Source organism: Aulonocara stuartgranti, assembly GCF_965226115.1.
Source record: "Aulonocara stuartgranti genome assembly, chromosome: 12".
In the NCBI taxonomy this organism is placed as follows: domain Eukaryota; kingdom Metazoa; phylum Chordata; class Actinopteri; order Cichliformes; family Cichlidae; genus Aulonocara; species Aulonocara stuartgranti.
Genome location: NC_138948.1, coordinates 32,688,576 through 32,704,180, shown reverse-complemented (window position 1 = coordinate 32,704,180; position 15,605 = coordinate 32,688,576). Strand labels below are relative to the sequence as shown.

Genomic DNA, 15,605 nt, shown 5'->3' with positions numbered 1-15,605 from the left:
ATTTCCTCTCCAATAATATATCACACTGCTACTTTTCTACCCCCACTGTATTTTTTCTCACACATATTCTGCTTTTTATCTCTTCTATTCATTACTATTCTAATTCATTTTGTACTTTTTCCCATTTGCATCATTTTAACTTGCTGGACTTTTCTCTTCCCTCCTTTTCACTCTCCCCTATCCTTTACCTTCCTTTCTTCCCATTTCACTTCATGACCTCTTCGTTCATCCTCCACTTTCTTGCTTCTCTTCTCTTTCCACCCTTTTAATGTTACCCTCCTGTCACCGAAATCCCTCCTCACACATCCCGCCCTTCCACCTTTCTTCCCCTCTTTTATCTGGCTTTCATCTCTCTTTTCAAATAATCTTCTGAGTGGTGCCCTTCAATTTCTTATTCTTCACATGCCATCTCCCTTCTCCCTTCACTTCTGTTTCCATCCCCTTGTCTCCTTCTGCCCTCTCTTTCCCTCTTTCCCTGTCTCTTATCGCTACCCTTTCTCCACCTAGTGCCGGTTGCATGTCAAAAGCTCCAGTGACTTTGAATGGCTGAAGCAGTGCCGTTTCTACTTCAATGAGGACTCAGACAAGATGATCATCAACATTACAGATGTGGGCTTTGTCTACCAGAATGAATTCTTGGGGTGTACCGAAAGGCTTGTCATTACACCTTTGACGGACAGGTAAAGCAGACATACGTCAGTAAAATGTATCATAATGGCAAAAGTCATATGCACACACACTAATAAGAAAATAAAGGAAAAAAACAGCAGTATAACTTTTCTTTTTTGCAGTTTAAACAAAGACAGTGTAACCTTGGAGTGACTGTACAGAAAACGTGACCCTGCCTTTGTAACTAAGTCAGAAATGCATGCTGCATCATGCATCAGTTATTTTAGGAACCCACTCTAGATTTATGCTGAAAACTTGACCGTGATTGTTCGTTGTAATGTCAAGTTTCATGAAATGGATTAAACTTTCTGTGGTTGACTAATGACTGGATTTGTAAAGCAAAGAAAAAAAGACAACTCGGGGACTGTGAGGATGAGAAATTAGAAAGCAGGATGAAGCAGGATGAAGCAGTCTTACACAGCGATCATCACATCTGTAACTAACAGGCGATATGAATGACAGAAAGAAAAGGAAAGAGGATCAGACAGAGTGAGGGAGACAGCAGTCCAACAACAAGAAGTGTCTTAGTAACAGACACAGAGGGTAAAATATGAGAAGAGACAAGGAGGGAAAAAAAGATGAGGAGAGACAAGGAGGAGATGTGAGAGGACAGCACTAGGGAGGGAGTTACCATCTAACATCAGACAGCAGCTCTCCAAAAAAGTGGCATGCTGGCCTTATGGCTAGAGGCGCCAAGACAGCTCTGCTTTTCCATCATTTTCTCATGCTGTCTTTCTTCTTTGTTTTGCTTGCTATCATTGTCCTACCTCCTCGCTGCCACCACATCACGTTAAAAAAGGGAAAGGTGCAAGTGGTCCTAAATTGTGGCAAAAAAGATGTTGGGATGAAAAAAGTAAATCTGGTTACGGAGTGGTCAGAATTAATCTGTATCTGCTGAAGGAGAGAAAATATGTCAGTATCCCAGCTTTACCATGATTTTTACCCCGAGGTCAGTCATTGTAATGAAGATGGAGACCAGTGACCAGAGGGCTAGGTCCTGTTGTCAGTCATCCTGATTGCTGATGTGTCCTTGAGCAAATCGCTGAATCCCCATCAGCTTCAGGGGCAGGGTTCTAAAGCTTAATCCTTGAACCTTGTGGAGAATGAGATCACGTTCATTTGTGGTCATTTTGAGTATGGATATTATTAGCTTATGAATTTATGAAATGATTCATGATTTATGAAATTAGATTGTTATTATGTTTGTGTGTCTACAATTGGACAGGTGTTACATCACTTTAGCCCAAGCTCTTGGTATGAGTATGGGTGGAGCACCTGCTGGTCCAGCTGGAACAGGTATGAAAATTAGTCACACAGTATCTATCTATTTTTTGGAAATTACATTGAATCAAAAAGAAAATGCAACATTTTATAGGAATGAAAACCTAGAACTGGTATGCAAAACTTATGATTTCGGAATGGGACAGACATGTTAAAAAGCTGTTCCAAGGTTTGCCAAGTGTTAAAGTAATTGAATTTAACCATTTTAAATATAGATAATTTACCCTTCTAGACTCTATACAACTCAGGTCATTTAAATGAAGAATCAAACAACACAGCTATCTCAGTCGGGAACGGCTTCATTACAGAGTTAGCTTTGATAGTTTCTATTATGAGATCATTTGTTGTCAGGTTTTCTATCAGCATACAAATGGTTGCATTTCAGTTTAGGCTGTGAAAATGTTGCCTTTTGTTATCAGGAAAGACCGAGACCATAAAAGACATGGGTCGCTGTTTGGGAAAGTACGTTGTGGTCTTCAACTGCTCTGACCAGATGGACTTCAGAGGCTTGGGGAGAATATTTAAAGGTGAGAATCACTAAGTAAAGTCATGCTATAAGTGTCATGATAGACTGTGTGGCAAGCAGGAAGTACGTACCAATTGCAGAACTCATGAGACAGAATCAACTTAAAGAGGCAGCGTTTATTGCTGGGAGGCTTTACATAAAGATTAAACTTCACAAAAAACAAACCAAAACCCCAAACTAGAAAACTCGAAACTAAACTGGACACTTGAGTCTAAAAACTAAGAAGCACAAACTAGGAAAACAAACCAGGACTGGGAACTAGAATTTCCTCAGGAATTCGGAGGGGAAAAAACAGACAGCATGGTGAGGGTACGACATGACACAGAGCAAGGAAAACACAGGACTGGAGCAATCAAGGAACGGGAGACAGGAGGGAAACACAGCTCGGGGAGAAATCAGAGCTAACGAGACAAGGTGAAGCAAAACCAGACACACTGGAAGCACAACAGGCACAGAGACACAGACTTGACACTGAACATAGGGACACAGGAACAAGAACTAGAAATCACAGAGCAACAAACTAGAGAGCTAGAAATACTGAGACAGAAACCAAAACACTAACAGTGATAACCATGATGAACTCAAAGATCAAAAACACAACAAAACTCAAAACACTGGGTCACCGACCCAGGACCGTGACAATAAATATATACCCAGAAAGAAGTTTAAGGGTTTGAGTTATCAGGTTATAGGCCTGTGGGGTTTTTTTTTTTGCTAATAAATCATAACAATACAGATTAAAAAAAACAACAATCACACAATATGTAATGTCAGATATCTTATTTGTTTGCAGCGGACGGACCATAGCTCTGTGTTTATGTGATTTACCAGGTCTGGCTCAGTCTGGTTCGTGGGGCTGTTTTGACGAGTTCAACCGCATCGACCTCCCAGTTCTTTCTGTGGCAGCCCAGCAGATCGCGATAGTTCTCACCTGCAAGAAGGAACGTCGCAAAAATTTTGTCTTCACAGATGGAGACAATGTGGACATGAACCCAGAGTTTGGCATCTTCCTTACCATGGTTAGTGATGGAAGTAGAACAAGACTGCTAATATCTATTTGACTGGTCAGAGGAAATATCTAAAGGAGGCAGTTCTTAACATCAGTAAATGACACCTTAGTTAACAGAATGAATATTGAAGTGTATGAACTGTATCTGTTTCAGATGGTGCCTGGACATGCTGTGCATGCATGGACATCAATATTTACTCTTGGCTGTTAGATTTATCGCATAATGATTCCTTTTTTTTTAAAGCAAAATTTTTAATCTTGAAAACTGAAATGAATCACAAATAACACTAAAATGGAATTGAACTCTAACATGTAATATTTTATAAGTCAGTTTTTGAATTAAACTTTGGGCTCTGCCTGCTATTTCATGTGATTTATTTCTTAGAGTAATAGTTAAATCGCTTTATCTCCTTGCCTCATTTGCTGTCCTGAGGCAAGTCATTAAACATAACAGTGGAATAATTCCTCCCTGTGGCGAGAGGGGTCAGAGATCATTTTCCTCTTTTTTATTCTGTGTGTGTGTGTGTGTGTGTGTGTGTGTGTGTGTGTGTGTGTGTGTGTGTGTGTGTGTGTGTGTGTACATTAGTATAGACAAGCTTTGTGAAACAGGCTGTGTCTGTAGGCTGTGTCTGCTGAAGTTGAAGGATAGCGTTTGTGATGAAGATGAACTACATTCCAGTATAAACTTCATCCATTTAGTTTCATTGTTGTTGCATTCTAGTCTGTCATCTAAATCAGCGGTCTCCAACCTTTTTTGCGCCACGGACCGGTTTATGCCCAACAATATTTTCACGGACCGGCCTTTAAGGTGTCGCGGAAAAATACAACAAAATAAAACTAGTACCGCTACTGAAAAATAGAAGAGTTATTCATAACACACGTGAAAAGACCCAGGAAAACTGAGTTAACGATAAAAACGATAACAAAATAACGCAGAAAACCGATAAAAACCCTGAAAACCATACATTTCACACCTGAGCCTCAACTCTCGCGGCCCGGTACCAAACGACTCATGGACCGGTACCGGTCCGAGGCCCGGGGACCACTGATCTAAATTTCTAATGCAGTAGAATGGGCAATGTAGCATTTACTCCTAATTATCATTAAATGTTTTATTTCTGTTTTACTCCATTAATATCTTTTTTTTTGTTATTCTCCATGTAATCAGAATCCAGGTTATGCAGGTCGTCAGGAGCTTCCTGAAAACCTGAAGATCAACTTCCGCTCCGTGGCCATGATGGTTCCAGACCGTCAAATCATTATTAGGGTAAAACTGGCCAGTTGTGGGTTTATCGACAACATGGAGCTTGCACGCAAATTCTTCACGCTTTACAAGCTGTGCGAGGAGCAACTGTCCAAGCAGGTATAAAAATTGAAGATCTTCCTTTTAACCTTGCAGTAACAAGTGGAAAGTGGTAGAACTTGCACTGAGTGTGGGAGCATAAACAAGCTGCAGCTAAAAATGCATAAAAAGTCTTACTGACACACAGGCTGCTGAAAATAGAGTGTGATGCTTGTAGGAATGGGGTCAGAAAAGGAGTTAGTTTGGAGGAGGTATCATTGTCACATGACTTAACAACAAGGTTGCACGGGTTTCCATTAATGTAAATGAAACTAAAATGATATTTATGAATGTTCAGGTTCACTATGATTTTGGCCTGCGCAACATTCTGTCAGTTCTGCGAACTCTGGGAGCAGCCAAGCGAGCCAACCCCAGTGATACAGAGTCTACCATTGTCATGAGGGTTCTAAGGGACATGAACCTTTCAAAACTGGTAAGTCTACAATGTACACAATAGGGCATCAAAAAGATAACCATGCTGATATTTCATGTTTTCACTGGGTTTTGCAAATTTGTGTGCACATGCGTTTAGATCGATGAGGATGAGCCACTTTTTCTGAGCTTGATTGAAGACCTCTTCCCGGGCATCCAACTTGACAAAGCGGGCTACCCTGAACTAGAAGCTGCCATTGACAAACAGGTAGGAGAGTTTGGAGAATGGATTTATCTGTTATTGACGAGGAGAGTGAAAATCCACAGTAACACCAAGTTTGCAAGATGGGGGGAACAGGAAGGGGAAACAATGGAAAGAGGCAGAAAGAGAAATGCGAAGGCTGAGTAAGACGGTCCAAAAGCCTAATGGAGAGTGAGGCCGCCGTATTTGTCATGTCAGACCTCAGGACAGGACATCGAGAAGGATACAAATAGTGGCATTTATTATTTGTAAAGGACCTAACCCGAGGACTTGTGAAAAACAGTGCAGGAAGGGAGAGATGCAATTAAAAGTTGGAACTTTTAGATTTTATGCTGTTTTGTTGCTGATCAGTTAAGCAAGTGCATTTGATAGTATTAGTTTAGTTTTTCATATATTGCTTCTGCATTTTGGCTTCATTTTTTTAATTAAAAAAAAAAAGATGTTTTGATGTGTGAAACCTTAAAATTGACTGAAGGTGTGCTTTCTTTTTACCACGACTGTATACTAAGTTATTATACTTGTAAATACAGTAAAAGCATTATTGTTACAAAAATAGCTGGAATTGTAACTACTTTGTTTCTTCAGGTGGAGGATGCAGGCCTAATCAACCATCCTCCTTGGAAGCTAAAGGTCATCCAGCTGTACGAGACTCAAAGAGTCCGACATGGCATGATGGCCCTGGGGCCCAGTGGGGCTGGAAAGACAACTTGTATACACACGCTTATGAAAGCTATGACAGGTAGGATTTAGTGTATTTTGTCGCATGTGAGCTTAAAGAAAAAGACACCAACTTGTGGTAAGCTTGTTTTGAATCTATTGTACTGTAGACACGAATATGTGAACAGAATAACCGAAGAAATATACTCATACTGGGACGAGATATCTATTTAATTTATGGGGTATCTTATTAAATCTACATATTTTTAGGGTAATATTGTTACTTTTGTGACCTTGTCATGTGTTTAATATAATTATTGCTCCATTAAAGTATTATATTATCCATTATATTAACTTTAGGAAAACAGAACATGTTTCTGCTAATATCTAATTTTCTTCCAGAATGTGGTCATTCTCACAGAGAGATGCGCATGAACCCCAAAGCCATTACTGCACCTCAGATGTTTGGCAGACTAGATGTGGCCACAAATGACTGGACTGATGGCATCTTCTCTACACTGTGGAGGAAAACACTGAGAGCAAAGAAAGGTCCAAAAAGTTTCTTATTGTGCACATATGTCACACTTGGGTATTAATAAAGCAAAAAATCATTGGTAAACATTGTTTTCCATGAGAACTTTGACAAACCAGTTCAAGTAGGTTATTGCAATTAAGTATTAATACGTTGGGACAACGTTGGAAGGTTCAAAGGAAACAAAGCTCTGTTTAATCTTCCTATTTAGTTCTAAGCTTACACGGATAATTAAAAATGTCTGCGGGCAATTGCGTATGCATTCCATGTTTGCTTTTATGCGTCTAAGTACACATCTCATCTATTAATTACTTGTTCTGATGGTGTTTTGCATATCTATGAGTGGGGTGTTCTCTGCGTATTTGCATTATTTTCCTGCTGCTACTTCCTGTTCATTTGCAGAGCTTGCTACTTTGGACAGAGTGAATTCCAGTGTAGAAAAGTAGATGTGGCAATGTGACAGGGCAGCAGCTCCTGGGTCAAGTAGATATTCCTCAAAGAAAAGAAGTACTTTGTGAAAACAGCTGTGTGCTGTCCACGCTCATTGTGTTTTAACTGATGCAAAAACAGCCTTGTGTGTATCATCTGGTAACTTCTGTGTAAAACACGTGCTCATGTAGTAGTCATATTCAAAGGAACTGATTTCTCAGCATTTAGAGTGTAAACCACATTCAAACAGCAGCTTTATCGTGCGATATTGCCTGAACGTCAGACAACGTCAGCCTTTTGCTTGTTTCAGACGCAATTTGTCTTTTGTGTTTCTGTTTTTGGATGTTTTCCAACTGGGAGGAGAGCGAGGAGAAACGGATTTCTTTGTTCATATTTAAAATTCCACAAAATAAATGACTCAGTTGTTGTTTTTCTTGCAAACTGATAGCTCATGATTGCTGGTTAGCCAAGAAAACATTTTGAACTCTTTTGTCTGCACTAAATTCATATTCAGAAATGTAGCTCATTTTTGCTTGAGGGTGACAGCACAAGGTCTTCATACCACCTCATTTTCGTAATCATGTAAACAAACACTTTGTTTCCCTCACAGGAGAGCACATCTGGATAGTGCTGGATGGGCCAGTTGACGCCATCTGGATTGAAAACCTAAATTCAGTTTTGGATGACAACAGAACTCTTACACTCGCAAATGGAGACCGAATACCAATGGCTCCCAACTGCAAGGTGGTATTTGAGCCGCATAACATCGACAATGCCTCTCCAGCCACCGTCTCACGCAATGGCATGGTGTTCATGAGCTCCTCTGTGCTCACCTGGATCCCCATACTAGAGGTGAAAAACCGGTTGTAATTATTTTTGTTTCATTTCGTAAAAGTTTGAAATCAAGGTATATTAAGGCAATATTTACTTGTGAATCATATAATTTAAAACCTGTGCACTGCATGTAGTTTTGACTAAATAGAGTCATGCTGTTGCTGCTTCTAGGGCTGGTTGAAGAAACGGTCCCCACATGAGGCAGAGATACTGAGAAAGCTCTTCTCTTCGTCTTTCTCCGAGCTCTACCGCTTCTGCGTGCAGTCACTAGAGTTCAAAATGGACATGCTAGAGGCCTTTGTAATCATGCAATGCATAAACATGCTACAGGGACTCATACCACCTAAGGTGAGGTATTCCCATCCACTGGACATGCACACGAACAGCAGCTAATGAATATTTCATTGATAAGTGACTCTTGAAGTAGAAGTGGAAATTTATAGTGAGACCAACTTGTATTTATGTTTTCAAAACCTTTTTAAGCACATTTATACCCATTATACAGACTGGGACTCATAGTTTTGTCCATATATTTTGTATGTTCAGTTTCATAGACTTGGCCTAACTTATGAAGTGCTCATCTCCTTTTTGGGTTCTTTTAATGATCCCTGAATTTCCTCATCTTAAAATGGATATCAATTTACAGGAGCAGTGTGGCGATTTATCCAGAGAGTTCTTGGAGCGGCTTTATGTCTTTGCACTAATGTGGAGCGCTGGGGCCGTACTTGAACTGGATGATCGGAGGAAGATGGAAATCTGGCTTAGAGGAAACAAGAGTATTCATCTAAACTTGCCAGACATTCCTCCTGACAGTGAGGACACCATGTTTGACTACTATGTCACAGCAGATGGTAAGCATGGCTTCATTAACTTTCAGTCAGATGGCGTTGTTTAGTTACTGGGTAGGCAGAGACATTATGTCTCATGTTGTACTTATGGAAAGTACATATGTGTATATAAAATTATTTTTAGTGATAAACTAAATTAATATCCTTGGATTAATATTATTTTGAATTTTTTTTTTTTCATATTTTGTGTTGATCTCTACAACAAGCTTTATCTTATTAAAATTAAATTAAATATTTTTCCAGGTCATTGGGTCCATTGGAACACCAGAGTGGAGGAATACATTTATCCATCTGAATTCACACCAGAGTACAGCTCAATTTTGGTCCCCAATGTGGACAACGTTAGAACAGACTTCCTAACCCAGACTACTGCAAAGCAAGGCAAGGTATGGTTACCAGTTAGAGTAATTTCCATCATCAGCAAACACTAGTGACCCGCTTCCAGTGACAGCCTACACGCGCATGCTTTAACGCGTAGTGTTAAACTGCCTTCTCCATGTTTGATAGACAATGTGATGATGTTCCACATACTTTTCTTTTCCCATCATTCTGGCACAAGCAATCTTAGTTTTAGTTTTTGGATAATTGTGCAAGGCTCTTTTTAGCTGTTTTCTGTTTTCAAAGTCTAATCTGACCTTCCTGTTCTTGAGTGTTTTGTGTCTTTTCTAAATCCTCTATAGTATTTATTTATTGTCATTGTCAAGAACAATGAAATTGCGTTTGGGGCTTCCATACAACCCAAAAAAAAGAAGAAAATAATAAATACCCCTTAAAACCCAAGTGTACATATTTAACCCAGTGTGACTCCAATGCAATAAGACAATCCTTAGCAATAATGTTCGTAGAAATTCAGACAAAGACCTGAGAAACATGACAAAATACAACAGTGCAACCCATTCAATATTATTGTACTGTGAGATATGATATCAGATATGATAGTTATCTGTTTAAGAAAGAGGGGGGGGGGCAGGAGGGGGAAGAGAATAAAGATATGATGCACCAATGCAGACCAGTTCATTGCTATTAAGAAGTTGGATATGGTTATTGTCCGTGAGAGGGGGGCAGAGAGTTCAGGAGCCTCACAGCCTGTGGATACAGGCTGTTGGCCAGTCTGGATGTTCTGGCCTGTATAGACCTGTACCTTCTCCCTGAGGGCAGCAGATGGAAAAGGTGGCGCGCAGGGTGATGTTGGTCCCGCAGGATACTGTGCACCCTCCTCAGACAGCGAGTGGGGAAGATATTACTGATCTCTGGCAGACTTGTTCCAATAATTCTGCCAGCTTCTTTCACCACCCGCTGGAGTGCTTGCTGATCGGCCTTGGTGCAGCTGGGGAACCACACTAGAAATCCATACGTCAGAACGCTGCTGATGGCACAGTTGTAGAAGTTCAACATCAGAGATCTGGGAATGTGTGCGCTCCGCAGTCTCCTCAGGTAGTAGAGGTGCTGTTGGGCCTTCCGTACAACTGAGGTGATATGGTTGCCCCAGGACAGGTCCTCGGTCACAGTTACCCCCAAGAATTTAAAACTGCTCACCCTCTCCACCGCCTCACTGCCAATGAAGAGAGGCAGATGGTTGTTATGACCCCTCTTCCGGAAATCTACAATGATCTCCTTGGTCTTTTTGGTGTTTAAGACCAAGTTATTGTCGTGGCACCATGACTCTAGTTGTTGCACCTCTGTCCTATAGTTTGTCTCATCATTGTTGGATATAAGTCCGAGCACTGTAGTGTCATCTGCAAACTTAACAATGAGATTGGACGCGCAGGAGGAAATACAGTCATGGGTGAAGAGAGTGTATAGCAGAGGGCTCAGAACACACCCCTGAGGGGCACCGGTGTTGACCACAAGGGTGGAAGAGGTGTTCTTACCCACTCTGACACTCTGTCTACGGTTAGTGAGGAAGTCCACAATCCAGTTGCACAGAGAGGAGTTAAGTCCCAGTTGGTGGAGTTTGGGACGGAGTTTGTATGGCCGGATGGTATTAAAAGCCGAGCTGTAGTCTACAAAGAGGAGCCGTGCATAGGTGTTCCTGTGTTCCAAGTGCTTCAGTAATGTGTGCAGCACTGTGGCGATCGCATCCTCGGTTGACCGGTTCTCCCTGTATGCAAACTGGTGCGAGTCCAGGGATGGTGGAAAAGCAGCTCTGATGTGTTATATTTACATTTATGAAGGTCTCATCTGTTTTTAGACTTTGACAATGAGTCATGTACTTTCTCCAGAGAGACAACCTGAAGTAAACTTTGGATAAACATTTAAATGTAACTACAAAACCAGCATCATGTGTTTATGCTCAGCAGACGCAGAGGATATGCTCTTACTTTCCCTTTGATCTTTCCTCATAGAATATGCCGTAGACGTGCCTCTCTTGCATTGGAGGACACAGTTAACTGTTCGCGGTCTTGTTCTACTGTCGTCCTTCTCATGTTATCCTATAACGTGGAAGTTAGTTGGGATAATTTGGACTGATGGCAAATCTAAATATGTTTGTTATAGGCTGTTTTGCTAATTGGAGAGCAAGGAACAGCCAAGACTGTTATCATCAAGAGCTACATGTCAAAGTATGACCCTGAGACCCACATAGGCAAGAGTCTCAACTTCTCTTCTGCTACTACACCACTAATGTTCCAGGTAAAGCAGCAGGTCACCTGCCTACGTTTCTCTTAATTTAGAAGAAACAGAAGTGTGTCACTCTGTGAATTTTTAACTTAAAAGGAGCGTTCAGTTAAAGAGGGGAGAACACCACAGGCAGGTAAACAAGCATAAAGAGCAAACTTTAAAAATGAAAGCTGATGCAACAGAACGTAACACCAAGAGATCAAACACAGGAATTAGCTGAAGGCTTATACAAATAGTAGTAAAACCAAAAACAAAAGATATGAAGGATGGATGCAAAGTACAGTGAAACCAAAATAGACACAAACTAGGAAAGAGGGCGGAATACAGCTGAGTAACAAGGCATATTATAGGCTCCTTACTGCGCACACTCAGGGACCGATCGAGTGATGAGATACAGCTGAAGTAGTAAGAGTAGACAGCAGTCACACAGCCAAAGACAGGAAGAAAGTAATCGTTTCAATGCAAGGCAGGGGGCAGTTGTATAAGGCATTGCCAACCTGGCAATGCCTTATGCACAGAGCAGGTCTATAATGAAAACCAACACCATGACTGTGTTCATTTGCCATTAAAGAATATGAACATGTGTGATATTGATGATCTGTGATGAATTACATTTCAGTTGAAATTAAAAGATCTCTTTCTTTATCTCGCTGTACTTTTTCTTGCCTCATCCCTCCCTTTTTTCCTTTTTTTTAGAGGTCAGTTGAGAGCTATGTTGATAAGAGGATGGGGACCACTTATGGACCGCCTGCTGGGAAGAAAATGTCAATTTTTATAGATGACATCAACATGCCTGTCATCAATGAGTGGGGAGACCAGGTCATTATAACATTTCTACTGGTGTTTTTTCATTCATAATACTGGTTAATGATAAATAAATGAAAAACAAAACTTTTCTTGATTTAAGCTTCTTGCTTTCAATCACAGGTGACTAATGAGATTGTCAGGGAGCTGATGGAACAGAATGGTTTCTTCAATCTGGAAAAACCTGGAGAGTTCACAAATATTGTGGATGTTCAGTTCCTGGCAGCAATGATTCATCCTGGAGGGGGCCGTAATGACATACCACAGAGACTGAAAAGGCAGTTCTCAATCTTTAACTGCACGCTGCCCTCCAATGCTTCGATAGACAAGATATTTGGTGGGTAAAACACTGCAAGAAGTCATTTTTCTGCAGTCATTTATATTTTGGGGATTACTTCGCATTACATGTTCATACATGACAAGGTCTAAGGCATAATGTATAATGTATGTCCTGAGAGACATACATTATTTTATTTGTTCTTATTTTACCATTTCCAGACAGTTGTGTAGGTGTTGTGTGCTTGTAATATAGTTGCCAATCATATATATATCACAGCAAGTTAGAGGGATGAACTAAGTACTAATAAATGCCACCATACAGTGATTTCACGAAACACACTGTATCCTTTACTTTGGAAAAAAATATATAACTTTTCTAAACATCGACTTTATGACACAGGCGTGATCGGTGAGGGCCACTTTTACACAGGACGTGGTTTTAGTGAGGAGGTCCAGAGCACTGTACCTCGTTTGGTTTCCCTCACGCGTCGTCTCTGGCAGCTGACTAAGGTCAAGATGCTTCCGACTCCTGCAAAGTTCCACTACATCTTTAACCTGAGGGATCTCTCCAGGATCTGGCAAGGCATGCTCAGCACCAATGCTGAAATTGTCACCTCTGTCCAGGTGAGATGTATTTTGCATGCTTAATTACCTCATTTCTAACATGACAAGTAGTTAAGAAAAACTTGAGAACATGTTGAGATTTCCACTGGAGAAACATTTTTTTTGGTCACACATGCAGGATTTTTCCAAGGACAAATATGCATGACTGAGTAAGTGACAAACAGGGGAAGTGGCAGCAGTATGAAACTGAGTGGCAAGAGCTGTCACAGGAGGCTTGCTGAGGTCAAAAATAACTAGGTTAAAAATATCGGCTGACAGTCTGACTTCACATTAAAAATCCTAAGTCAAATAATACACTAGTAATACAGTTTTGCAGTAACTAAGCTACCCCAGTGCTTTTACCTATTACCAGTCATTACTTTGTTATTACTTATTATTATTACTTTATTCCATGTAGCTAATTACCTTCTGTCTAACAGAAAAATAACGTAACATATATTTTCCAGACGTTGATGGCACTTTGGAAACATGAGTGCAAGCGTGTGATAGCGGATCGATTCACGATGCCTGATGATGTGGAGTGGTTTGACCAGGCTCTGGCAAAGCTGGTGGAAGAACATCTTGGTGAAGAGCACAAGAATATGGTGGACTATGTAGCAGAAAGATATTTTGTTGACTTCTTGCGAGATGCCCCTGAGGCCACAGGTACTACTGAGTCTGACTATATTGAAATATATATATATTTAAGAGATTTTCTCAGTTTTGTGACCTGCTTTCATTTTTTTCCTCACAGGGGAAGAACCAGAAGACTCAGACTTTGATTTGCCCAAAGTGTACGAGCCTATTGAATCATTTGAGACTTTAAAGGACCGTCTGAACATGTTCCTAAGCCATTACAATGAAAGTATTAGGGGTACTGGCATGGATATGGTCTTCTTTCAGGATGCTATGATACATTTGGTCAAGGTACTCTAAAGAGTTTTTTGTCGTGTTTGTGCCAACCAAAATAATCTACACTTCCTAACGTTTTCATCAGTCAGGGTTTTTACATTTCAAAGTCCTCCATTAATGTTTTCAGACCACCTTAAAGCCCAAGGAATATCCTAACAGTTTTACTTCAAGGAGTATAAATTGTGGAGCGTTCACAAACAGTTGCTCACTCCCAGACATTTGCACTCAGACACAGATTCCTACTTTATCTTTTTAATGTATTCCTACTTTGCTTGCTATTTTCTTTTGTTGCCTACAACTTACTGCAAATCTAAACATGCTTATTTGACTCTAGCTCTGTGTGTATTTGTAGGTGTCGAGGATAATCCGAACACCGGGAGGTAATGCCCTGCTGGTGGGGGTTGGGGGTTCTGGCAAACAGAGCCTGACCAGATTGGCCTCGTTCATAGCTGGATACAAGATCTTCCAGATCACGCTCACACGGTAGTGTGCTGGCAAAAATTAATATTAATATTATTAATGATGTAGGTAGGGTGGTGTAAGTTGTAAACCTCCTAAGGATTGGATTGTGGAGTGGTAGTAACACCTTTCATTGTCAGATTTCCTTTTCTGAGTAATTTCTTCACAAAACATGTCAAACTAAAGTTGTTTTATAATCGTTAGATTTAGTTATAATCTAATCATTAATCATATAATCATCTATAATCAAACCATTAAACTCAGAACCTTTGTCACTGATGAGAAACATTCTGCATTATCAGCTCTCAGGCCCAGCAGCTAGTATATTCTCATTAGAGGTACAGATATCATACTAATTATATGATATCTCAGAAGCTCTGGCTTCACTAACATACTAACTCACCATCACTAACTCGTGCTTCCAAACCTGTCAAGTAGTTTCCTCCTTCAGTCCCTACATTCATTTATTGTCACACTTTCCACCGGTTTGTTCGCCAAACAGATTTTAATGTTTCCTATTAATATTAATGAACCACATGTTTGTCCTCTTAGCTTCACAGCTATCCCTGGTGAAAACGGATACCTCTATTGTGTGTCCCCTTCCTTCTTTTTCATCTGCTCTCTCTGATACACACATAAAACTGATTTTCAGATGCACATCCAGTACAGATAGTTCTCTTATTTCATGCAAACCCAATTTACTCTCTTTCTCTCCCTCTGTCTGTACAGTAACTTAGACTTTCTTGTTGCTTTAATGTACACAATTTCTTTTAAACTTTGTTATCCTAACACTATTATTCCTACTAGAGATTTTTTAAAAGCATTTATTTTGGTATATATGCTGCAGTGGATTCTTAGAAGCACACTAGACTGCATATAAAGAAGCATTTCTATCATCACAGCAGCCCTGAGTGGCTAGTAGTCATGCTGTCTGTGTCCGGGCTCTTTATCCTTATGGCTGACACAATGTTACTTTTCACTTAAGCAGCTTTTCTCCCTTGAGTGGAGAGGTTACTCTTTACCTGTATCTTGCTTAACTAGCTTCATTGTTCTCAAACTGCCATTATTTTGTCCTCAAATATTATTTCTTCTTTTACAAACTGGTCAACTCATCACTTTTGCTGGGTTGAGTTGGGAACAGGTGTGTTTATTTTTAATAACCAGCAAT

General features: G+C 40.3%; 1 protein-coding gene across 1 annotated transcript in view; it reads right to left on the bottom strand.

Annotated features, from left to right (window-relative positions):
- Window positions 1-3,308: 3,308 nt before the first annotated feature.
- Window positions 3,309-15,605, bottom strand: part of LOC309718791 (dynein axonemal heavy chain 5-like) — a gene marked incomplete at its 5' end in the record, with an annotated part of 128,249 nt that continues 115,952 nt past the window's right edge. Inside the window, 1 exon segment of the mRNA XM_082554354.1 lies at window positions 3,309-3,407. Within this exon segment, the coding sequence (XP_082410480.1) occupies window positions 3,315-3,407 (93 nt within the window). The 3' untranslated portion in view covers window positions 3,309-3,314.